The 24,335-nt window shown below is 46.4% G+C and overlaps 2 protein-coding genes across 6 annotated transcripts in view; one reads left to right on the forward strand and one right to left on the reverse strand.

The window, feature by feature from the left end:
* Positions 1 to 9,507, forward strand: part of XRRA1 (X-ray radiation resistance associated 1) — a 54,035-nt gene extending 44,528 nt beyond the window's left edge. The window contains exons 13-18 of one of the 5 annotated variants that reach the window (XM_054015892.1): positions 890 to 1,008; positions 3,292 to 3,603; positions 5,135 to 5,312; positions 6,634 to 6,749; positions 7,682 to 7,787; positions 8,989 to 9,507. In XM_054015892.1, coding sequence (XP_053871867.1) covers positions 890 to 1,008; positions 3,292 to 3,603; positions 5,135 to 5,312; positions 6,634 to 6,749; positions 7,682 to 7,787; positions 8,989 to 9,290 — 1,133 coding nt within the window. In that variant the 3' untranslated portion in view covers positions 9,291 to 9,507. Of the gene's footprint in view, positions 1 to 873; positions 1,009 to 3,291; positions 3,604 to 5,134; positions 5,313 to 6,633; positions 6,750 to 7,681; positions 7,788 to 8,988 lie in introns of all 5 variants that reach the window. The other 4 variants (XM_054015893.1, XM_054015894.1, XM_054015896.1 and 1 more) reach the window with 4 other exon arrangements.
* A 3,074-nt stretch (positions 9,508 to 12,581) lies between these two features.
* Positions 12,582 to 24,335, reverse strand: part of RNF169 (ring finger protein 169) — a 38,978-nt gene continuing 27,224 nt past the window's right edge. The window contains exons 4-6 of the mRNA XM_054039031.1: positions 23,825 to 23,937; positions 22,517 to 22,616; positions 12,582 to 19,035 (exon numbers count right to left, since the gene is read on the reverse strand). Of these exons, the coding sequence (XP_053895006.1) occupies positions 17,833 to 19,035; positions 22,517 to 22,616; positions 23,825 to 23,937 (1,416 nt within the window). The 3' untranslated portion in view covers positions 12,582 to 17,832. The remainder of the gene's footprint in view (positions 19,036 to 22,516; positions 22,617 to 23,824; positions 23,938 to 24,335) is intronic.

Genomic DNA, 24,335 nt, shown 5'->3' on the forward strand with positions numbered 1-24,335 from the left:
GGTTGGCAGGCTGCACCATTGCCCACCAAGACTAGCCTGTTACAGCTCTTGTGCTCTCCTGGACTCTGCTTCTGTAGCTTTAAGCCTCTCCAAAGGCTGCAGGGAGGAGGCAAGGCCTAGCCTATGCCCACACAGCGGCCTGGGGGGAGCAAGCCCTGCCAAATCTAAGGGCTGGTCTACACTGGGGGGAGAGGGGGGTGTCGATGTAAGATACACAACTTCAGCTACGGGAATAGCGTAGCTGAAGTCGGCGTATCTTATTTCGACTTACCTCCCATCCTCACGGCACGGGATCCACGGCTGCGGCTCCCCCATCGACTCCGCTTCCGCCTTTTGCCCTGGTGGAGTTCCGGAGTCGACGGGAGCGCGTTCGGGGATTGATTTATCGTGTCTAGATGAGACGCGATAAATCGATCCCCGATAGATCGATTGCTACCCGCCGATCTGGCCGGTAGTGTGGACGTACCCTAAGGCATGCGGAGCTGGAGCTTAAGGGACTTAGGTGCATGACTCCACTGAGTTTCCGGGAGTTGGAAACCGAACTCCTTTAGGTTGCTATGCTTAGAGCTCCCGTCTCCTAAGTCCCATTGCAGTGACCAATCAGCTGCTTCTTGCTGATAGCACAGTGAGGACTGGGACAGTCCATCCCCAGCTCAGTGGAGCTACGCTGATTTACACCAGCTGAGGATCTGCCCCGATGCTTTTACACATTAAAGCTTCAATCCAGCAGCAACCGCTGGAAGCCAGAGGAGGTGCTGGCTCATTGTCCCACTGCATGAGTCAGTCCAGCCCCTGCTAGCCTGGAGAGCCTTGTCGTGGAACTTGCTTTTTGCTGCCAGAGTGCCGGGACAGATACAGCTTATTTTAACGCAGTCCCCTTGTTTGGCAGGTGATCCACCTTTGCTAACCAGTTTCCTTCAGCACAGACTGGGGATTAAGCTAATTAGAAGAAAGATTTCAAAACTGGAGAAACCGCACATCTTTATTCCAATCAAGGCCAATAGGAAGGTATGAGAAGATCAGCGTGGTCAACGCAGCCTTGGTCCCAGTGAAGTCAGTGCCAAACTCTCATTGACTTGCATGATTCTGACCGCTCCTTGCTCCCTAGCACCTGGCTGACCCGTCTGATCCACCTCCAACTCTTAACAGCGGAGGAGGAGTTCACATCAGCCCAAACCAAACACTGCAGCAAAAAGTTGCAGTACTGATGGAATGGTGCTTCTCTCTGGCAGAAAGCTAGAGCTGCATGTTGTTCTGGGTGGTGGAGCGAAGGACAATCCTCATCCACCAACCACTAACGAGATGGTTTGAAGCTACACACAAGCTGCTTGTTCATGCCAAATATAGTCAAGATATTGATATCAGTAGGCACAGAGAAATATGACAGGCTCCTAGCCCTGGTGATTTTACAACCCAAAGAGTTTACTGTCTAAATAACATACAATCCGTATCATGGCCCCAGTTTAACAGAGCACTAAAGCACATGCTTAATTTTAAGCAAGTGCGGAATCCCATCTCTATTAAGCACTGCAACCGGGTAACGTGACTTTCAATATAATTACATGGGGCTCCTCCATGTAGTGAACCCTGCAGAGCATGCGGGACCCGACCCTCAAGTGAGAGGGCTTCGGAGGAGCACAGACGTCTCCATCCCATGGATCCAGGAGAGCCGTAGAGATGGGCACCCCCTGATATATGGAGGCAGGAGCTGGTCTGCATGAATGACTGCTGCCCTGCTGGCCTCTCTTTCCTCCTGGCACACACTTCCTAGATTGTAAAGCCAGAAGGGACCCTTATGATCACATAGTTTCACCTTGTGTGTAATGCAGGCCACAGACTTTCTCTCCGTGATTCCTGCTCTGTGGCTCCAGCAGGGTCTGAACTGCCGTTGGCAAAGTCTACCTATGGCTGCTCAGTAGCAGGTGGGGGACTTCCAGGAGTTAAGGGTGCATCAGGCATGATTTACTCCTTACTGCATCTCTTGCAATAATGAATAAACTTCCCCTGGATGTCCAGCAAGGGCTGCTTCAGCCCGACATTTGCGGTGTCCAGCAAGTGCATCGCCAGGGAGTTGACTGAAGACAATTTGCTTCCCAGACCCTGGCAGAGCCTAGCACGTTCCTGACACGCAGCTCTCACTACCTGGCCTGGGAGCTGTAGAATAAAAACATTCCAGTGATAATGGCAGCTAAATTCTGCTGTGGCTGAGCGAACATATCCCATGGATTGCTCTGGCCTTTAGGGATGGGGCTCAGTTATTATAACCAGCTTAAAAATGGATCGAGGTGCAGAGAAGGGCTACTAGGATGTTCTGAGGAATGGAAAACCTACCTTACGAGAGGAGACTTAAGGAACTTGGCTTGTTTAACATGACCAAGAGAAGGCTGAGGAGAGAGATGATCCCTCTCTATAAATACATCAGAGGGATAAATACCAAGGAGGGAGAGGAGTTCTTTATGTTAAGCCACAATGTGGACACAAGAACCAATGGATATAAACTGGCCATCAAGAAGTTTAGGCTTGAAATTAGGCAAAGGTTTCTAACCATCAGAGGAGGTGAAGTTCTGGAACAACTTTCCAAGGGGAGCAGTGGGGGCAAAAAACCTAACTGGCTTCAAGACTGAGCTTGATCAGTTTATGGAAGAGATGGTGTGATGGGACTGCCTACAATGGCATGTGGCCCATCAGTGACTGCCAGTAGCAAAAATCCCCACCAGCTGGAGATGGGACACTAGATGGGGAGGGCTCTGAGTTTCTACAAGAATTCTCTTCCAGGTGTCTGGCTGGTGGGTCTTGCCCACATGCTCAGGGTTTAACTGATTGCTCTATTTGGGGTCAGGAAGGAATTTCCTCCCAGGACAGATTGGCAGAGACCCTGGGAGGTTTTCGCCTTCCTCTGCAGCATGGGACATGGGTCACTTGCAGGTTTAAACTAGTGTAAATGGTGGATTCTTGGTAACTTGGAGTCTTTAAATCATGATCTGAGAACTTCAGTAACTCAGCCAGAGGTTAGGGGTCTATTGCAGGAGTGGGTGGGTGAAGTTCTGTGGCCGGCAATGTGCAGAAGGTCAGACTAGATGATTACAATGGTCCTTCCTGGCCTTAAAGTCTATGCGTCATACCCTGATGCTGACGTTGGCTGTGTCTGCATTCAGGCCCTGCCTACACACACACACTTTATTTAGTAATGCCACCGCCCCCCTTCCAGGATGGGTCAGAAGTCCTATAGGGCGCTCAGTATTTGTCAGGGCTTAGAGAGCTCTGGAGGATCGGCCTTTACTTCTCTTCCAGGTAACATCTCATGTCCCAAAGGTTCCAAAGCAGCCGCTGATGCTAGAAGCGCCTCTTGAGTCCTCCTTTTGGAAACTCTGGTCGGATACAGAGGGGGGTAAACTAGAGGAGCCTGAGGAAGGATCACATAGGTTGAACCGGTCTGATCCTCTGCCGCCGATCAGACCATCGTCAGCACAGCAGCACCAGGAGCCTTATGACGACGCCAAAATGCTTGGTAGCCACAGGGAGGTGCCGGAGAAAGAGAAATGTGATTCCAAGCTTGGGCCTGACAGCGCTGGAGATGACATTGCATTGTTCTTTCTGACTCAGGTGTGTGAGCGTGTACTGTGTGTCTGCCTAGTGAATTATCTGGCATTCGAGAACCAAAGGCTCATCCAGACATGCTCAGACGGTGGAAATGACCTTTGTTTTCTAAAAGAAGAAAGCCTGGCATGCATGTAACTGAAGGTTATTATTCATAATTCTCCCTCGACAAGCCAGCTGGAAATAGAAAGTCCAGCAGGAACAAGTAAAACTACATGCACGGCTGGGGTGTTAGTGGAAACCAAAAATCAATTCTCTACTTTCCCAGTCGTGATTGCATTTATAAAGGTAACTTGGTTGCAGGTGGACTAGATGGTTAGGCGCTTGGTAACTGACTATAGAACCTTGCCCTTGCAGTTACTGGTTCAAATCCAGCCCAGGTCATCAAAAATCATTAATGTCTAATGGCTCTTTGCTGATGTGTGCGAAACGAGTTGGTTGTTGCTTTTCTCTTCCCACTGGGAAAGTGACCACATCACAAAAACCATTGGCACCAATTGATTCCCTTATTAGAAGTCTCAGCAGAGACCACATTCAAGGGACTACTTGTGCATGGAAACTGAATTCCCACCTCTCCTCTTGAGGTGTTGGCCCAGATCTGGACTGAGGTGCATTGGCTTGGCAGAATGGTGACGTTCTTGCAGTAACACCTACAGGCCCTAATTGTGCTGGGGACTGTATGCACATGTACAAAACCGTCCCCAACCACAGAGCTTCCAATCTTTGTAGGCCACTTCCTATTTGGCACCTGGCCTAGGGGTAGACTTCAGCCTGCTGAGTGCTCGGGCTGGTACCTTTCATGGCACCAAATTCCCTTTCAGAAGTGACGAGGGCAGCTTTCCAGACACCCTTTCCCCGAAATGGAGCCCTCACATTGTGTATGCGAGTAAACGTGGTTAAAGCTGAGTGTTCCGAGAGGGAATGTGGTCTAGTGAGAGCAGGGTACCAAGCACCAGCACTGCTAACTTCTGTTCCCAGCATTTCTAGTGACTCTCTGTGTGACAATGAGCAAACTCCCTATTGGTCTTCGGCCTGGTCTGCACCAGGATTTTTCTGATCTGGAATGCCTGGTGATGGAAACAATCACGTAGACAGGGCTGAGATGAGCTCAGGTGTCGTTCCTACCTGTTTAACCTTAAGGTTGGATTGTGGTAAGAAGAACTAAGCAGGTCTTAGCCTTGTCTGAAAAATCCCCGGTTAGCAGGGATAATACAGGCTTCTCCAGAGGTGTGGCAGGTAAATTAACACTTGGAGAGTGTGAGAGTGTGATATTAGAAGCTATACTTTAATTATGAAATATTATTATTACAATGCATTCAATTAGGAAATCTCGATGCATCAAATTTGGATGTTTAGAGGCAATTTCTACCCTCACTTGAGCCCGAGTACCCCGAGGGGCTATGGCGTTGCAGTTGATGTAGCTGGTAGAATTCGTCTCTGAGAGATGTGTGTCCGATCTAGAGTTTGGGTGGGGTAAAGGCAGGTTTTGGGGGAGTTGCTTTGCCTGTTGTAAATCTTTTCCCCTGGATGTCTGAAGCTGGATGATGCGGATGACATCCCCAGCTCCGTTTGGAGACATGAACTGGAGGAAAGACAAGGGAAAAGGAAACACAAGCCCAGGACGTCGGGCAGCTGCACATATATTCCCACGAAATATAAAGGCTATGAAGAATTGCTCCGTGTGAAAACTGACCCCGAGTTCATTGAGCCAGTGGGTAAGTCAGGGAAGCTAATTTCTCTTGCTCAGTAATGCTTGTTCTGCAGGTCAGATGAGCTGATTGGAAACATCCCTTCTGACCTTGAAACCTCTGAATCTGAACCTGCCTTTGAACTTTAGGTTAGCAGGTGTAACTGGGAAGCTGAACAGTCAGTGGAAAGGACCATGTTCCTGAAGTGCCCCTCTCTGCCCCTGAGCAATGCTGGTCTTAGACTGGTGCCTTTGGAGTTTTCCACAATAAGGGTAATGTTCACCCCTGGGCATGGGGCCAGTACATGGTCTTCGTGTCACTTAAGTCCCTCTCAGCCCTAAGAGGCTGGCCCTGAAGCAGGGGTGCATTCTGGGTAAGTGGAGTGAACCAGATCCTCCTCTGGCCCGGAATCTTATGCATATCTTTGCTCTGAAAGGCCGTTTCCTTTGGCTAGTTCGGTACAATTCAGTCTGCCAGCTTCTGAGCCACCCAAGTATGAAAAAACAGCGGTTAGTGCTGGCAGAGCCAGCAGAAGCTAGAGGGCCCTGTGCTGCTGCAGGGTCTCATACCTCAGTCTGAGACCCTGGCCACCTGGAGCCAGTGAAGGAACCCATGGCCCGTTTTGTAAGCAGAGGGGTATTAGGCTTGGAGACCTGGGTAAATTCCTGCTTCCCAGGTTCCCCTGCACTTTCAGCTGGCTATGGTATTCTCCACTTCCTGTGAAAAATCCTGTTCTCACCCAGGCTGGGCTGATTGCGGTTCTGATCCATGCAAGTGATGCATTGTTTTTCATTGCCAACTGCACCCTGAGCCGGGTGTCTGACTGGCATGCCAGAGCTGAAGCTCCCGTCTCGGTTTGTTTGTTTGTTTATGTGCCAGTGACCAGCAGAAGAAATTGTCTGTATTCCCAGCCCAGCCAGATCTCCAGTGGCTGCCTTGACCCCGTACCGCACTTCAGGCTACAAAGCAATTGGGGCAATGCCGTTTTCTCATTGGCTAGCCAAAGCTGAGGTCCAACTTGCCCTTGGGAACGTTACCCTTGTGAACAATCATTCTTTAGCCTGTGTCGAACCCGGCGTATAGTGTGGATTTTAAATAGGGGCCGAGTCCTACTCCAGAATGGGCTGTCTTTGAATCGTGAATGAGGTATATAGTCCTACAGTGTCTTGGGTACATAGCTTGTAGATCCATTGGTTAATGGCAGTGTGATGAAAGCAGCTAAAGAGGATTTCTTACCCGATTAATATGGGAAGGCTCGTTGAAGAGGTCGGTAAGTGCTAAGTATTACTGTAATTGTCAGCTGCAGCAGGGGGTTTCCTCAGACACACCTATTTCCCTTTGTTCCTAGGAATGCAGCAAAACGTCCAGGCGCTGAGGCGTGCTCTGAAACAGCCCCTGGTGTATCGTGACTCGAAGGCAAGGCTCGACAGTGTGCAGAAGCCGTATGTGCCCAGAAAAAAGAAGGTAAAACATTTGATGGCAGAACAGTTATTTTTGTTCTCTGTCTATATGTGGAACCAGAACTGTGGCTTCAACCCCTGCCAAACTGGGCTCAGAACTTGGTAATGGACTCGAATGGAAGCCCTAGAGTTGAATGTCCCCCCACTCAGGTCTGGGTCAGAATTTTGTATCCCTGAGCCATCTCTTATTAAATCCTTCACCTCTCTTCATGGCAGGCTCCAAAGTTTTGGCCCAGTGCTATCAGATGCCTTCTAGTCTAAGCGAGTGGTTCCCATCTCCCGATATGTCGCGTGACAGGCTTCGGAGTCTGGTACAATAAGCTTCCCTTATTCCTGACTGAAGAGTTTCTGTTCAGGGCCCCAGCCTATTGCTCATCTTGCCTTTCGTTCCGTTGGGTGGACTCTTTCTCCACTACGGACCATGGCATGCTCCAGACCCCCACCTTGCCCTTACAAAATTATTCCAAGCTTAAGCGTGGCGTGTTGCGGGCAGTTTGAATGGGAACTTTTGGGCATGGGCTCACCCCCACTTAATCTGGTACCTGGCACAGTTGCCCAAAAAGGTTGGCAACCATTGGTCTATGGTTTATTGAGGAACTCCATCTCCAAAATGTTGACAGTAGCCCACCAGGATGGGTAGATGCTACGGAGTAAATTCTTACATTGCAGTAGAATGATGTAAGAGCCACGCTACTCTGTAATTGTACATCGCACAGCATTTTAGGTACAAAGGGCAACTGAGAAACATGGACCTGACGGAGATTGGCACGTCTGAGACAGGTCTATGACCAGCTTTGCTCATACAGAGTCGAGCACTTAAAAGGGATAGGCCATGTTTCTAGTGAAAGCGCAGCTTGCCAAACATTGCAGGGCAGGGTAGGAGGATAGTGGACATGGACCATCACACTTGCTCGTCATTGTCTGCTTTCCTTGTAGATGGGGAAACCACCAGGCCCTCCGTCTCAAAAGACTAAAGCCGAGGTGCTGGAAGACATCCTCCTAGCCATGAGAGGCAACATGAACATCATAGAAGTTCCACTAGGTATTTCCTAGGGATGATTTAGTTGGGAATTGATCCTGCTTTGAGCAGGGGGTTGGACTAGATGACCTCGAGGTCCCTTCCAACCCTGAGATTCTATGATTCTGATTCCCGCCCCCTGCATTTCTGCTCACTTGCATGCAAAGACTGTGATAGGACAGACCTGTGCAGAGGTTGGAAATATCTGCATTGTGACGTATTTGAAATTAAATGTGTGGTCCAGTGACTAAGGGCACTGGATTTGGAAGTCAAGTTACCTATGTTCCACCCTTGATTTTTTGACAGTGACTTATGGGTGACCTTGGAAATGTCCCTGATCCGTGCCTCAGTTTCCCCATCCCTCTAGGAGGTGCTGAGAAGCCTGTAGACGCTGAGAGCACTCAGCATGTTATAGAATCAGACCCAGAACAGCCAGGGTGTACACCGTCCTCCTTGATGTGAACCAGGAACTAATCATGAACTGGGCCCTGCTGCCCTCTGTTTCCTTAAACTAAATGGAAAATGGCTTCCCAAAGTGGAAAAGTACAAAAGCTGGTAGTGACCAGAGTGTAGCTTCCGGACTAGCCACGCACTTCCCGCTGCCGGTTAAACAACACAAGCCAAGCAGAGGCACCAGGTTCAAATTTCCACTCTAAAGTCCATTTGTTGAGGTTCTATAATAGAATAATCCTTAGAACAGGGGCCACAGCATCAAGCCCTGTAACTGACCTTCACCCCACTCCTGTACTGCAGTCGTTTGACAGAGGAGGGAAACAGAGGCAAAGGGAAGTGACTTATCCAAGGCCAGACGAGTTGGGATTTGAATTCAGGAATGCTAGGGTCCCAGTCCAATACCTAGGCCGTTCTCTAGCTCCAGAGCAGAACCTTTCATCCTCTATGGTTTGTTTGTGCTTCCGACGCATCAAAACCTAACGCGTGAAAAAGTGGTCCCGTTTGGAAGTAGTTTAGTGAGAGAGGTTCTCCAAACAAGGTAGCTGGTGTCCAGCTATCTATGGACTAAACCAGTTTTACTGTATGGGCCCAATCCGTGCAGTTCCTGTTGCCTACAGTAGGAGCTGCGGCTGAGTTCCCAGCATAGGATCAGACCCGACCACGTTTTGTGTATCAGAGATGGGAGGGAAGTAGTAAAGATCAAAGTCAGTGAGATTTTAAAAGACCAATTCCAGGGGAAACATAGTGAGATCATGCTTCTGATCTTCCCCAGTGTCTGTTTTGCAAAAGAAGAAATCCAACCGGAAGGAGTATCAGGAGGCTCTGGGGTTGATGAAGGAATTCCACAAGAAATACAAGGCTGCTTTGGCAACTTCCAATAAGGCGATTTGCAAGGAGAGTGTGAATATCCCAGCGCTGGGGCAAAGCCCAACTCAAGAAACTTTTGTCGAGATCGAGGAAAGTAAATCAGACTCTCTGCCTCAGGTTACGGATGAGAGCGAGAGCCTTAAACATTACCTATCACTGGAGAAAAGTTCATCTCGTAAGAGGAGCGTAGTGACATTTGCTTTGTAAACTGGCCTGTGGAGAACAGGAACTTCCCAACTTTTGTGTTTCTTTCTAGATAGATTTTTGAGTTAGTTTTATAACGAGGTTAGTGCACTTTTAGTAGCGAGGGTTGAAAATGCAGCACAGTGAAACGGTTTGTGTGTAACATACCAGTACAATTGTGCTCACTTGAGTCCACATAGTTACAGCTGCAATCAGTGAAATAAACAAATAGCTCACAAAACACCTGGTCAGTTATTGCCCTGCTCCTGCCAACGGCGAGGCGTCTGCCGCTGTAACGTGGTTATTCTGAAATAAGGAATCCAGCTGGCTCACATGTGGCAGGTGCGCGAGCAGCTGGTACACTGCAGTGATTGATGGGGCCCAGTGTAGCAGAAATCCTTTCATCTATAGATAGGGAACAGCAAGGGTGGCTAAAGGCACTCAGGGACTGCGCAATATGTGGGTGGGTGTCCTTTATAAAGTAGTGAAAACAGAGGGAAGGGCAACAAATGGAGCTAGTTTCACATGTTGCCATTCTAACTTCAGCTCATCTTAACAGATCATTAATTAACCCTGCCCGGTTAAATTTACATGGACTATGAGTTCTCTTCCCAGGCCGCTCACACCTCAGACTACCCAGTCCACATGGATTCTGGACCTAGGAAACTAACGCATTAAAGTACTTGTATTTCTAGCATAGATAAGCAAGGTGAGGATTCCACTCCCCGTAACTGAATCATTCTGAGCTAGGACTAGGTAAGAACTCAAGACAAAAATATTAGAACAGTTTCTAAGCAAAACATTATACTCCAGCGCATGCATTTTTGGCATGTGTTTCATGGGTCACACCTGTAGCATAACCCCTCAATCATGCACCTGCTTATTGGTTGTGTCTCTCAGTTTTTTCTAGAGCAGCAGCGGGGTGGGGGGGGCGTATTTGTGAAACATGTGAATCTGATACACTTGCCTTAGAACTGAAGAGTGTAACTCAGGTCACTGCTGGAAGCTCCAGCGTTCAGATTTTAAAACAAGTTACTAGCCATTCGCTCCTACGGTGCAAATACAGCTGCTGCGGAGGTCACCTTGCCTTGGAGTACAGCAATAGCCCAAAGAGATTTAAAAACATTCTACATGGCTCAGAATTGAGTTAGGAAATCAATGTGTGGGCTTAGTCATCTTTAAAAGTAAAGCCCTTCCCCTCAACTCCAGAGGTGCAGTGGCAGGGGGAAGGAGCACCACTGTCAATCAGTAACACCCCTTGCTACAGTGGCTGTGGAGTTGTTACAGACCCGGTTGCAGCAGTTTGACTACCCGAATGGGCTGTGTTCGTACTGAAGTACTTGGTGCAGCACTCATCCATGCAAAGACTCATTTTCCTGTAAGAGGCAGATGTTTGACAGAAACGAGCACAGGGCTTGTGGGAAGTGACCGGGGGACGAATGATGAAAAGAACCAGAGTGGCAGTGGGGGCCAAATCCAGCCCTGAAGGAATTCCAGGGCACTTGGGCTAATTTACCTAAAACTCAAAATGGGGAGAATGCTCAACTTGTGCAGTGTGGAAAGACTGTAAACCCCCTCCAAGGGGAAGATACTATTTCCGCTCGGCAAGCGGAGCCGGCAATACTGCATCCAGGGCTGGTGGCCACCTTTTAAAGGGGACGTTGAAAAGTTGGAGTGAGCACAGAAGAGCCATTAAAAATGATTTGAGGCGTGATGAGAGAGCATAATCTGTTTACTTTATCAAAAAGAACAAAAGGGGACTTAATCAGAGCATAGAAAAGCTACTAAGGGCTCTTTTAATCAAGCCCAGAAAGGTGTAACAACTCCCAGTGCCCCCCTGCAGCCTGAGTGAGCGAGCAAGCATGCGTGGATCTGGATCTGGGCCAGCAGAAGAAAGAAAACCTTGGCCCCTTTAAGGATTGCTCCCCTCTCACCTCCTTGTGGGCACTCTGGTGCTGGCTGGACAGAACATAGACTGTTGGCTCCCACAGTAGCAAGGGAAGGTTTAGAAGCCTGCCAGCGTGCCGGGGGGGCAGCATTCTGTAGAGAAAAGCTCCCCCCACGCTTGGGATCAGAACACCAGGTTTCTGAACTTTGCGGGGGAGGGGGGAAGATGCTAGTTGCCTGTTGCAGGCTGGATACCTTTCTGGAAGAGATACTTTAGCCAAATTATAGGGCTCAAGCCAGGGCTAACTGGGTAAAATTCTGTGGCCTGGGTTAAGCAGGACGCCAGCCTAGATGATCTAAAGGTCTCTTCTGGGCTTGGACTCTATGAATCTATACCTTAGCATAGGAAGTGTTCCAATGGCCCGACTCCAAAACCCTCCTCCTCCATCTCATTTCTGCAGCCAGGGTTGGCTCCTGGGCATTAGAAGGACCTCGGTGGAGCCAGTCTTTCATTCTCCTCCCACCTCGCTGCAGTTATCCTTGACTATACAGCAAAGGTTCTTGTTCTCAGCTGTATTGCTACTGGTGATTGTGCCTGCCTCTGCTCCCTGACTGCAATGGGAACAGAGTAAGACTATGGCAAATGCCAGCCCTGTGAGCCATGGAAGCCCCAAGCCCTGGCTGCACTACAAAAACGGCAGTTCAGCTCTTCTACTGTTAGCAAGGGGAGGGGGCCCTCACCTATACAGGCAAAACTTCAGGGTGTTTGGACTCTCAGTGTCATTATCTCAGCCCAGTCCCACCCTCAGAGCTCTCATCTGCCACTTACCACGTGCAGGCCGACCACCCCTACCCCTGCTTTTCCTGGCAGCACTGGCCAGATGGTTACTTCAGTCCATGAAGAACATGTTTTGTTATGCAAACTGGAAGTTTCAGCAGCTGTTTTTTTGCATCCCATTCACTAGCCAACTTGTACAGGCTGGGGCTGTAACAGGTTAGAAGAGACACAGGGACGGGCTTGCTAGTTTTCATGTACAGCAACTTCAGAAAAAAACAAGTAATTCACTACAAGAACCTTGTTTTATTCTATTTTAACTTCTGCCTTGGTCCTAGGATTAGAGCTATCTTCTCTGCTGTTAAAATGTACAAGATATCTGTATGACTGACACAGGTGGCGTCTGGGAATTTTTCACTCTGCTTGAAATAACAGAAACCACAGTCTGATAGAACCATGTCCCCACATGTTATTTTACCCACACATTATACACATGCAAGTAAATAAGCTCTCAGTAAACTCCGATGTGTTTTATAATGTTCTGATGAAGCCACAGTGGTTCAGCTGAGGCTCTCAATGACCTTTTGTCTTTTACTGCACTGGTTTTTGAACAGCAAGTTGAGGATTCACCAAAGCACAATAATTTGCTGGAAAAAAATGTAGCAACATCTATATTTGTTTTAAACAGTTTGACAGTAAACACCAGAAAACCAGGCATACACATGATCCCATCAGTTAAACGATTTTTTCCTTTGCATAGTGAATAGCTAATTCTCTGTTTGATGCGTTGCAGTGTTTTAAAGATACGGGGAAGAAAACAGTTTGCATCAAACTCATGTACAACATGGAGAGAGACCGTTCCGCTTTCTGAGTTACAGTTCAATCAGAGGACATGGCACAGTTTTGAGCTCATTGTGAAGATCTACCAAAGATCCCATAGAGCTCGAGCAGTGACTTGCTGGACCTTCATGTCCACATGTAAAAGTTGAACAAGGAATGGTCTTTAGTTTTCATCTCTCGTCCCCTTTAAAAATCGGAAAGGATTGGTTTTGATGAAATATTTTCCCACTGCACAGGACAAGCTCCTTATCAACCTTTCACTTGAAAGCTAGAAGATGGCAAAGAGGTCCGGAAAGTCCAGCAGAGAGTACTGCAGGGCTATCTCCTTGACACATGGCTAAAGGCCTGGTTTTAAAATCAGTTATAGTCTTTAAGGCTTCTATCTCCCCTTTGCTTTCATTGACAAAAGACAAAGAAGCACTTGATTAAGCTGTACTTCAAGACTAATCCATACTGCATGTACAATACCATTTGAAGAAAAAATACTGACAATACAGGACAGTGTTATACAATCATCTTTTGCACAATCCATTCTTTTGGCACTTTTCCTTCATTTCTTTACTGATGTCTGTAGTCACTAACCCCCCCCAAAAAGAACTTAATACATTTGTTTTCCATCTAGAAATCTACATAGAGTCAGAGTTGGTTTAAAGTCCTGTGGCATCTTTGGCAGATTCAGTCATTCACCTACTAATCGAAATCCCTAACCCCACCCCTTCTGGTCACAAGGAAGTGCAACAAGCAGTGCAATTACTTCACCAGCCACAGGGCCCCCACAGCTGAGCCCCATTTTAGCTTACAGGAGGGCAGTAAGGTGAGAGACTTTCACATTTTAGAAGAATTTGTACATGCCTTCACCTTCACGCAAACTGCAGGGAGTAGGTTCAATTCCTTAGAGAATGTTAGATCAGAAAAGAGTAGGATGCAAAACAATGGCCAAAATAGAGATATTTTTAATAAAATCTTTTGTTGTGTTAGTCTCTCTAGACATGTGGAGATCTTTGACTCCATCCATGGTTCTGGTGTCTCCACCAGAGCTGCTGTTTTCCTGATACTTCTCACATGGCATTAGCTGCGACAAAGGAAGTGTAAATTTGATCTTTGAATGCACGAAGGGCTGGGAACTTCTGTTTGCAGTGCAATTGTATACAGTATCCTATTTTTTTACCCAAGCTTTTCTAGTAAATAATAAAAACACTGTTCCTGTTAAAGTAGTAAAACATTCCAACAGAGTCATCGACATTCCATCCACTCACGTCTCCAGCCTCCCAAGCTAAGTGCACATGGAGCTGCACAAACCAGGGGTCTGAGCCAAAGCCCAGCAGAGTTAGTGGAAAGACTCCCACCGACTTCCGTGGACTTTGGACCAGGCGGTACGGGCCCAATCCTGCTCTCACTGACTTCAAAGGGAGTAGGACTGCGCCTGTTCTAGCAAACTGGAAACGGTCTTTCTTGATCTTTAAGCAACTAGATGGAGGATAAAATTATAAATATAAACTGTAGTTTTCTTTTAAGAAAGGTTGAAATTAATGGACTAAAATCCTACACCGTATTTTGTGGACAAGTACCCCTTGGAAATATTAAAACCAACCCTGCCACATTATTTAAAGATGCTACTGCATACGAGTAATAATGTCTCATAAAAAAAGTGACAGATTTTTAGGATCCACAGTTATTCCACAAGAGGATCCCAAAAATCAAAGGCCTCCTTAAGTAAATACTGATACAACGGACCATACATTGTAAGAGCTTTTCTATGATGGTCCGGACCTGCACCCACAATCAACGGGAGCTTTGTATTAATTTCAATGGGATCAGGGCCTCGGATTAATCATGTAACAGTTGGCAGAGTAGGGCCCTTTGTGTGAACGACCCGTAGATAAAGTATGTAACAGACATTCTAGCCTGGTTCTTTTCTATCAAGCTGTTAGCGTGAGGAACTGTCCTAACTGAGGCAATGGCTCCTGCACTTCCATTGAGACTCAGATTTTAAAAAGGAAATTAACACATGAAATTAACACACAAAACCCAAGTGTTAAAGTGACCTTTAAAAAAAACCACACAGAAGGACACTGGCCTAGGTGGGTAAGACTCAATCTCATTCTAAGGAAAGATACATTCAGCTTGTAAAACCCCACATAAAGTGAGTTTCTCAAAAGCTCTTTTGTTTTAAAAAAAGCCAGCAGTCCAGGCCTAGAACAAGCCAAAGTAATTGAGTAAGGAAGCCTGTTTCAAGATAGTCACTTGTGCGGAGTGGGGTGAGGGGGGTGTTGAAAGAGAGACTGGGGAAAAAATCATGAATACACTTGGATAGTGTAAAAAAGCTTTTGCTCGGAACAAAAATAAAGGAAATTCAGGATTAAAGACTGTTGTTCCATCCTTAATGTACTCTGCTGTTCGCAAGTACTGAGGAGACCAAATTTGACCATCAGTAACTCTGACCCATGCAAACCCACTGACTTCAATCAAGTCAAAGCCTCGGCAGTTTCCTTCAAATTCACTGCTGGCGTAAGTGAGTGCAATGCAGGTCAAGTCACTGGAGTCGTATCAGCTGTGCATTTGGCCCAGAGAGGTTGCAAGTGTGTAACTAAGGGCAGAATTTCCTCTCCAAAGAGGATACAATAATACACAACCCATGAGCTACAACAGTTAGGCACAGCAGTCCAGTCTAAGAGAGTGCAGAAAGCCAGCATCAACTTCCTGGCTTCACATATTAGTTGAATAGCCAGTAGTTTGTGTGTGTTAATACGAGATATATATTATGTCATCATTACTACAAGATTTCTCAAAATGAAAGTGTCGATCTGTTGAAATATAGTATTTAAAATATATAAATTTTATCCATTAAAATATAAGATTTCTTTTTTTAAAAAAAATCCAGTTTAAAGCAGTAAAAAGCTTCAGGGTCCTTGTAGTTATATGAATAAGTGGCAAGCCGGAGACTAAACCAATTCCTTCGTTGCCAGGAAGGCAAGCCATTCATCATCATTTAAGATGGAAGGAGAGAGCAAAAGACACGGCAGAAACAGATGAATAATTAAAATCCTTTTACATCAACCTCTTGTATGCTGCATTAGCAGAACCTCCCTGCACTCCACAGGTCAGCTGCAAGTTTCGCCAGCGGCTTGGTGTACTGCTGGTGCAGTGTGTGTCAGGTAGCTCTTTCAAATGCCAGTGTCACCTGGTATAAGGAGCAACAAGATATTAAATTGGCAGATGCATGTTTCTGAGGGGGGAAAAAATCCACTGAAAGAACAGAAGATCCATCGTCTAGAAATTCAGGATTCAAAGAGTGACATTTTTGAGCCCATTACTGGTGGTAATCGAGAAAATTATTTCACTCAGTGAAACAAATGTGAGGACAGGCCTGAGGTGAAAGGGAGAAAAGCAGAGGTTCTTTGGGAAGGAAGGGCACCCATCAACAGTGAGCACAGACATTTATCTTACCTAATGCATTGATCTATATTCCTTGCAATTGGTCCAAGAGAGAAAAACGAACACTCTCCATGACACAGGCAGACAGACAGACTTCATTGGGCTGCTTAAAACATCAGAGTGATTCAAACCAAATTGTAGCATTAAGCTCAACAGTGAAAGCCTGGTGGGAATTCTCATTTGGAAAGGGCTTCATGTGGTGATTGCCACATGTGGGGTGGAGAACACACTCTCCACTGGATAGGGTCCTGGATTAGTCAAGAGTCCTGGGTTCTATTCCCAACTCTACCACTGACCCTGGGCAAGTTGATAGGCTGAAGTGTCAACTAACTGGATGCCACTGTTTTGGAGAGCCCCGTTTGGGAGATCTAGGACCAAGAATTTTAAAAGTGCCGAGCACCCCCAGCTCCCAATGACTTCAACTGGAATGGGAGGTGCCCAAAATGAGCAGCCATTTTGAAAATTTTAACCTTTGTGCTTCAGTTTATACATCTCTAAAGTGAAGATAATGGCTACTTACTTCTACCAAACACTTTGAAACCTCTGGGTAAATAGTGCATTAAGTGCTAAGTAATACTATCACTGCAGTGCACACATTCCCCAACCCAACCGTGGCTGGTTTATACCTAGGGAATGAGCAGTACATGGGGCTCCCATGCTGCCAATGTCAAACGGATTCATTTGGGTGGCTCTCTTCCTTACTGATGCTTCTCTTCCTAAATGTCCAAGATGAGCAAAACCACGTTGATTGGTTTCACCTTCGTGCCATCCCAAGAGAGTGGGTTGGAAGTATTCACTTTGCCTTTTCTTTATAGCTAAGTTTTCTGTGATATTACCAACATCGATTAACTAGTTTTCAACAATGCATTTTCCGTAAAATCCTTGGTTTGCAGGTTTCCTACATTTCATTTGGTCTCATTAAAATAACCTCTGATCTACGCTGTCTAATGTATTTCTTTTTTTGTGCCCCTGGAAGGTGTTACTGAATCGTATCCACTATCGGTGTATCCATTTGCTCCTTAGGACACAAAGGAGAAAGCACGGCTCACAGCCTCTTTCTTAAGGGGTCCCATTGTTACAAGGTTATCATAAACCAGGGAGTTTACATCACTATGGTATAACTTATGATCCAGTCACAGTATCTGGCTGCAGCATAAGGGAGAGAGTGAAACAGGCACAGGATTGGGATGTTGGAGAGAAACAGTCTAGAAGATTTATGTAAATGTGTTTTCAATCCCTAATTTCTGTCTGACATGATGCAGCAGGCTAGACATTGGATTGACAGGGTCCTTATCATTGGGCTCCTATACTTGGTATCCTATTGCCTTAGTAAGATGGTCACCACCAGCATTTAACTCAGAAATGTCACCTACTATGTTTAAGTACATTTCAACGTATACATGGGGAGGATCAGTTGTCTTTCAGAGTGATGGACAAAACGGAGCAGGTGAATTTTTGTTTTTAACCTGCAAGGACCCTGGCTTCAGCATGAACTGGATCTAAAATGTCTTACCATCAAAAAGAAAAAAAAAAAATTGTGGGTGGTAGTATGACAAGAAAATAGTTCCTCCTATAGGATATTTTGATAAACCTCATGTCCTCTACAAAAGGCAACATTGTTCCTAAGTGCTACTTTGCACCTGTAGTGCTCTTTGACCGCAAGAGATATTGATCTACTCTTCCTTTCCGCCTATCCATTGTCCTGTTTTCACTGTCAAAAATTCGCTGCAGTTGTAAGGCCAGCCTCCTGTCTTCCTCCTCCTGCTGCAGCTTCTGTTCCATCTCCCTCACTAAAGGATCAGCTGTGGCCAAGCCCATCTCGCCAGCTGTCTGCCTCAGTCTTTTAACCGAACCATTCTGTTCCAAGTGCTTTGTTTTACAGTGTCTCTTTCGTCCTCGTCTCAGTGAGGGGGGCTGTTCGCCAATAACATTTTCAACAGAATTGCAGGTACCATTTTGTACGTTGATCAATTCACTATTGTTCAGGTATTTAAACTGCTTTTTTCCTGCTGTCTTGACAGAAACCCCTAGCATACTGTTCCCTGGCAGTGCTGGGTTGACTCCCATTATTCTTCTGGTCATTATTTTTGCCCCAATGCTAAGACAAGATTTGTCCAGATATGAATTTGTTTTTACTTCAGACACATCTGAAATTTGAGTGTTCAGAGAGGTTCCATTTGATCTTGTATCTAGTTCAGAGGAACTGCCATCCATTGTTAAGGCCTGTGAACGGTTTTTCTTGTTACCAGTCCTTTCAAGCTTCACTTCACTGATCGAAGGGAAATAATCTAACTCTGTGTTTGTGTGTGCCGCAGAACCAGGTGAAATTTGATCATTTAACATTCGTGGCTGCTCTTTATTGGAGTTAGCAATGTCAGGAACCAGAAAGTCCTCTCCCGTCTCTGAAGCCAGAGATGTAAGGGTAGCTTTACAGAGAGTCTTTTTAATCTGGCGCTCCTGAAATATTTGCTCCCATTTTTTCAAGATTCTGGGACTAGCTTCATAGGTGGTTGGTTTCTGCAGGCTTCGGTTCAGGTTCCTTGGAGTAGACTTTATAATCAAAGGACTCAAGACTTTGCCGTCGGGAAGCCTCTTGGGAGGAGTGCATGGTGAGCAGACAATAGGTTTGAAATGATTGAGCTCTTCTGAGATACTGTCATTGCTCTCAGGACTGATGGATCGCTCCGGCTTGTGCAGGATGGAGAGTGACGAAACCGAGTTGAAAACCAGACGCTTTTCTGCTGTCAAATCTGGGGCAGAGAGGCAGCGATTGTTTTGGGTGGATGACAAAACTCCAACGATGGGAGTTGACGCACTGGTCACTGATGGAACCTGTAAGACAAGTCATCGGGATTAGAAAGTTTGCCATTGTGGTGATCTAAAAAGAGGGGCCAGGGTAAGAGTGAAATGGATGAATCTGTGAGAGAACAGAAGATGCTGGAAGTCACCTAAACAATTAACTAGACCACTAGTTCCTAATCTTTCAGGCAACTGTACCTGTTTATCAGGCCACGATGTCTGCTGTACCAGCTAGCAGCTTCAGCCACCTTCTTCCTCTCGGGCCAGCGACTTACTTATCCCACCACGTTAATAATGAGCACTAAGTCCAGCTTTGGGGCTAGGCCCTGCAGTCCTGCTTGCCTTCCATTCAGCTGTGCACTGTCTAATCTGGAATGCAGTCTGGGGTGCTCCAGATCCTGCAGTAAGTCAGACTAAACAACTGTGGTTGGTTAGAGCACATTGAAAGGCCCACAGGTAACCAGGGTGCACCGGAATCCAGCACAGCCTGGGTCCCAGATTCATCCTTGACAGGATGGCTGTGCTTGGGACATCAAAGGAATGGAGAGTAGCTAGCCATAGTGGTGGCAAAAGCTCAAAAGCACAGGACAAAGAGAGGTTGATAACCATGGAACTAAACTAACTCAAAGAAAAATTTACCAATGGTCGTGATGGATTCTCCATCACTGGCAATTTTTAAATCACGGTTGGATGTTTTTTTAAATGATCTGCTCTAGGAATTTTTTGGGGGGAAGTCGTGTTTTATATAGGGAGTCCGACTAGATGATCACAATGGTCTCTTTTGGCCTTGCAATCAATGAAGCTATGACATTGCCGTTTACAGCAAGTAAACTCAGACATTTTCTGGTCATCAACTGATTTATAAAAAATGGTTGATCCAGGATTTAACACACTCTTACTGCAAAAAGCAAAGAGAAAAGGCTGGCCAGATGATACTGAACAGGGTCAGTTAAACAAATCCTCCTGTGCATTATCGGCACACAAAGTGTGGTTTCCAGTTTGCTAGTGATTAAACAACCAGGGAGCTGGCAGCAGACACTTCTTAAGAGCAGCACGGCCAGCCATGCTCAAAGCCATTTCCAACACTGTCACGTTTAGGAGTGTGAGGGCATCCAACTACAAATAATGCAGAGTAAAAACTCTGAGTATACACAAATGCAAATGACAGTTTTCCTTTTCAAAGTCCAGGTGATTTTATGCAGTGGTTAGCCCCTGGCACTGGAATGGCTTTTCTTTGTTCCGCTTAGAGAGGTGATTTTAACAAGCTTATGTCTCTGGAGTTAATACAGGTTGCCAAACATCCTTTTAGCGGAGCACTTGTTCTCCGGGAAGGTCCACTCAAAGTCTTCTTAAAAAAAAGATCTGGGAAGACAGATTACTTTTACAGTGCCTCATTCTGGACTTGTTCCAACTCCCATCAATTTCAATGCGAGTTAGATTAGGTCAGGGGTTCTCGAACTTCACTGCACTACGACCCCCCTTCTGACAACAAAAATTACTACATGACTCCAGGAGGGGGAACTGAAGCTTGAGCCCGCCCAAGCCCTGCCGCCCTCGGTGGGGGAGCCAAAGCCCGAGCCCCAGACGGGGGGGGGGGGGGGGGGGGAAGGGGGGCAAAGTCAAAGACCAAGGGCTTCAGCCCCAGACAGGGGCCTGTAACATGAGCCCTGCTGCCTGGGGCTGAAGCCCTCAGGCTTTGGTTTTGGCCCCAGGCTCCAGCAAGTCTAACACCAGCCCTGGCGCCCCCATTAAAACAGGATCCTGACCCACAGTCTGAGAACCATTGGATTGGGTCATCTAAGGGGGTCCTTTTTTAGGACCATGGCCCATGACTGACCTCAGAGAGGGCCACAGTACTTTGGACCTTGTCAGAAAGATTATTTAGGTCACCTGAGCAGGACCTACTGAGGATCTCCCCATCTTGCAAGCAGGGTTCCCCACCAAATGGCTATCCCAAGGATTCCTTAGGCTTCTGACAGTTACTGCATTCTTAGCATGATTTTTTTCCCCCACTTGTGGAATGAAGAGGAAGCAGAAGCTGAAGAGAACGGGATTCAGTGCAGAAAGTGGATAGTCCCAGTAAAGGAGACAGATGCAGGCAGAAGATGGATGGTTCCTTATTCCTTCTTGAAAAAAAGGGAAGCTCTGGGGAGAATGAGGTCATGAAGATCTCTCGCTGGACAGGGAGATGCGGAGGAAGAGTGGAGCTTCCCTTTGGTGACTGGAGGTGAAGGCTCGGATGGATGTAAGGTGCAGTGGGAGGGAGGAAGGCTCTGGAGCAAGGGCTCAGCCAATGGCTGCAGGGGACACCCCATCTCTATGCAGGAAGACTCAGCAGAGAGTGGAGGGAAGGTAGGAGAAGAGCCAAAGGGCCACAGGTCTCATAAGGCCCTACCACTGAAGCCCTTTGAAACATGCTACATCGCCTACCTTGACTGGGGCTGGGTCTCCTGAAGTGGACATGAGGCACCGGGTACTTGGTGCGACAGGGCTAAGTAACACTGACTGAATCCACTGTGTTGTATGATGCTGCTGCCAGGCACCAGGAGCCTGCAGGCCAGAGAGGCAGAAAATGGCCCAGTATGTGGAGAGTGACATCAATCAAATTGCTGCTGCTGGGGAGACCAAATCCTGGGGCTGATGGTGCTACAAAGGCCTGAGAGTCTCAGAAATCGTGCAAAGGAAGACGTCTGCCAGATGCGCAACACCAGCCCAGTAATTAGGCTGGAACAGCAGATGGACATTTGCCTGAGAAAATCCTGGGTTGGATGTTCAGAGGTGCTTAGTAACCACAACTCTTACTGAAGCCCATCTGTGCCATAGGCACTCAGCACCGCTGGAAGTCAGGCCTCCCGTTCTCCCTCTGCTGGGCCTGGAGCACCAGTTCATTCACAAAAAGAGCCCCACTGACTTCAGCAAGAGCAAGACCAGACCAACTGTTCCTAGAGAGGCGATGCTAATCAGTGATGGTGCACAAGGAAGGAGACAGAGACCAGGTCAACAATGATCATTTCTGCTCCACTTTAAAACTGATCTGCAAGGGCTGTATGGCAGGGGTGGTGGAATAATTTTTCGCTAAAATGCAGAGGTTAAAAAGTAGTTTGGGGGCTGGATGGAGACAGTTTTTTTCAAGCTTGCGAGAGATTTGTTTTTTAAACAACCGGTGAATCAAAGAAAAAGAAATTCTTTCAAAAAGAAATTTTTGAAAAGAAATCGGATTTACAAAAACGGAAATGGAGTACCCTTCGAATTCCCTGTTATCACATGATGCTAGCAAAAAAGTGTGTGTGTTGTCCATTTTTCCATTTAATTACTTCCAACCTGGACTGGCAGTCAGCTCCTGCTGTAAGTCGTAAGGGACTGATTAACATCGCACCTCTGCTGACAACCATTTTTTTGACCGATAGCTAGATGATCTCCAAGTAACTGTCACTGTATAGCCTTCAACAACATTTCTATGAAATGGACAAACTTCTCCCTCACGGGATGTAACATTTCCAAAAACCTCTGGTACCTTTGTTCTGTTGGCCGGGGCTGATTTCTGCCTGCTCTTTGATCGATCTCGAATGGTGTCATTGCAACTCTGACTCCTTTCCAGTTTGGAGGTTAGGTTCCTAAAAATCAGGGATATATAAAACATTAGACTGGGTATTAACTTAAAACAGCAAATTTCATGGCACCATCAAACTGGGCACATAGCTCATTCTGCTTATGTGCGCTAGTTACCTGTGTCATGCAGGAGGTAGAGGTAGCCACCAAGACAGAATCTAGCTTGCACAGGACACCTCCCAACTACCAGAGCAGGGGGAACTTGGAGGGAGATTATAACTGATCTGTTTCCTGGGCCACTGCAACAACACACTGCTCTACACCCAGGGCTTATGACAAAGCCACAATTTAGCCCTGAACAAATGCAGGACATTACAGAAACCCTTGTCCTGTCCTATCCACTCTCCCCCACTTGGTACACTTGATGCAACCGATGAGAGTAAAGTTATATAAGCAGCTCCTTGGAGCAGGGGCCAGCTCTTGGCATTTGTGCTGTAAAGTGCCCTGCCCCTTTTGAGAACTGTATAAACAAAGGTTTTTATATATGAACCTACCATGTAGATCTTTACAGAGTACAGAGACCGTAAATGTAATGAATTTTACAAGACAGCCTTCAAAGGACACATACCCAATGCATTAATCCTCAAGAATTCTATCGCAACCGTGGGACAAATTGGTCCTATTCACGATCAAAGATTTAGAAAAACTAACCTATGAGAAAAGGTTAAAAAAACTGGGCATGTTTAGTCTTGAGAAAAGCAGACTGAGGGTGACCTGATAAGCCTACAAATACATTAAGAGCTGTTATAAAGAGGATGGCGATTGTTCTCCATGTCCACTGAAGATAGGACAAGAAGTAATGGGCTTAATCTGCAGCATGGGAGTTTTAGATATCAACTAGAGTTAATAGTTAAGCACGGGAACAGGCTTCCAAGGGAGGTTTGAAATCCCCGTCATTAGAGGTTTTTAGAAAAGGGTTGGACAAACACCTGTCAGGGATGGTCTAGGTTTACTTGGTCCTGCCTCAGCGCAGGGGGCTGGACTTGATGCCCTCTTGAAGTTCCTTCCAGCCCTACACTTCTATGGATTCTATGATTATATTTTACCAATTATTCAATACTAAGTTTTCTAAAACAGCAATAACTTATTTTGGGCTGTGGTGACCGTTTGAATTCGATTTAAGTACTTAAGGGACGTTTAGAACAAAAAAAATGAATTGTGCAATATTTACATTCGTAATGGACAGCCAGCGTGAACTAAGTCTGCTTCTTACCCTGTCAGGAAGGCAAAAGAGTAGGCGCTGCCTTTGGAGACAAAAGCCGACCGATGCGTGTGTTTGCTCTGGAATGGTTCTTCATTCTCTGAATCCGAGAGGCGTTCTGGAAACTGAAGTTAATAAAGGAAGAATCAGCTGGCATACACATTGAAGTCACTCAGGACATAGTTATTCTTCCTTGGGAAAATGTTTCAAGTCTCCAAAAGCCCATGTAGTGGCGATATTTGAAGCGTGTAAAGAACAGAATGTGAGTGCCAGCTAGTGTATAGCTTCCCTTGAGCTAAAGCAATTTATGTCAGCTGGAGATCTGGCCCAATGTTTCTGCCACTTGGGGGAAACAAACCAAACCACCAGAACTCTCACGTGCAGCTGTGGTTCAGTGAGGAACATTTCATTATCAAATGCTACAGGACTCAGAGCCCATAGTAATTCATCCAGAAAACAATGCTAAGGGAGCAACAGTTTGATATCAGCATAACCTTTTATCAACAGTAAACTATGATATGGT

This window comes from Malaclemys terrapin, chromosome 1 (genome assembly GCF_027887155.1).
Source record: "Malaclemys terrapin pileata isolate rMalTer1 chromosome 1, rMalTer1.hap1, whole genome shotgun sequence".
NCBI lineage: Eukaryota > Metazoa > Chordata > Testudines > Emydidae > Malaclemys > Malaclemys terrapin.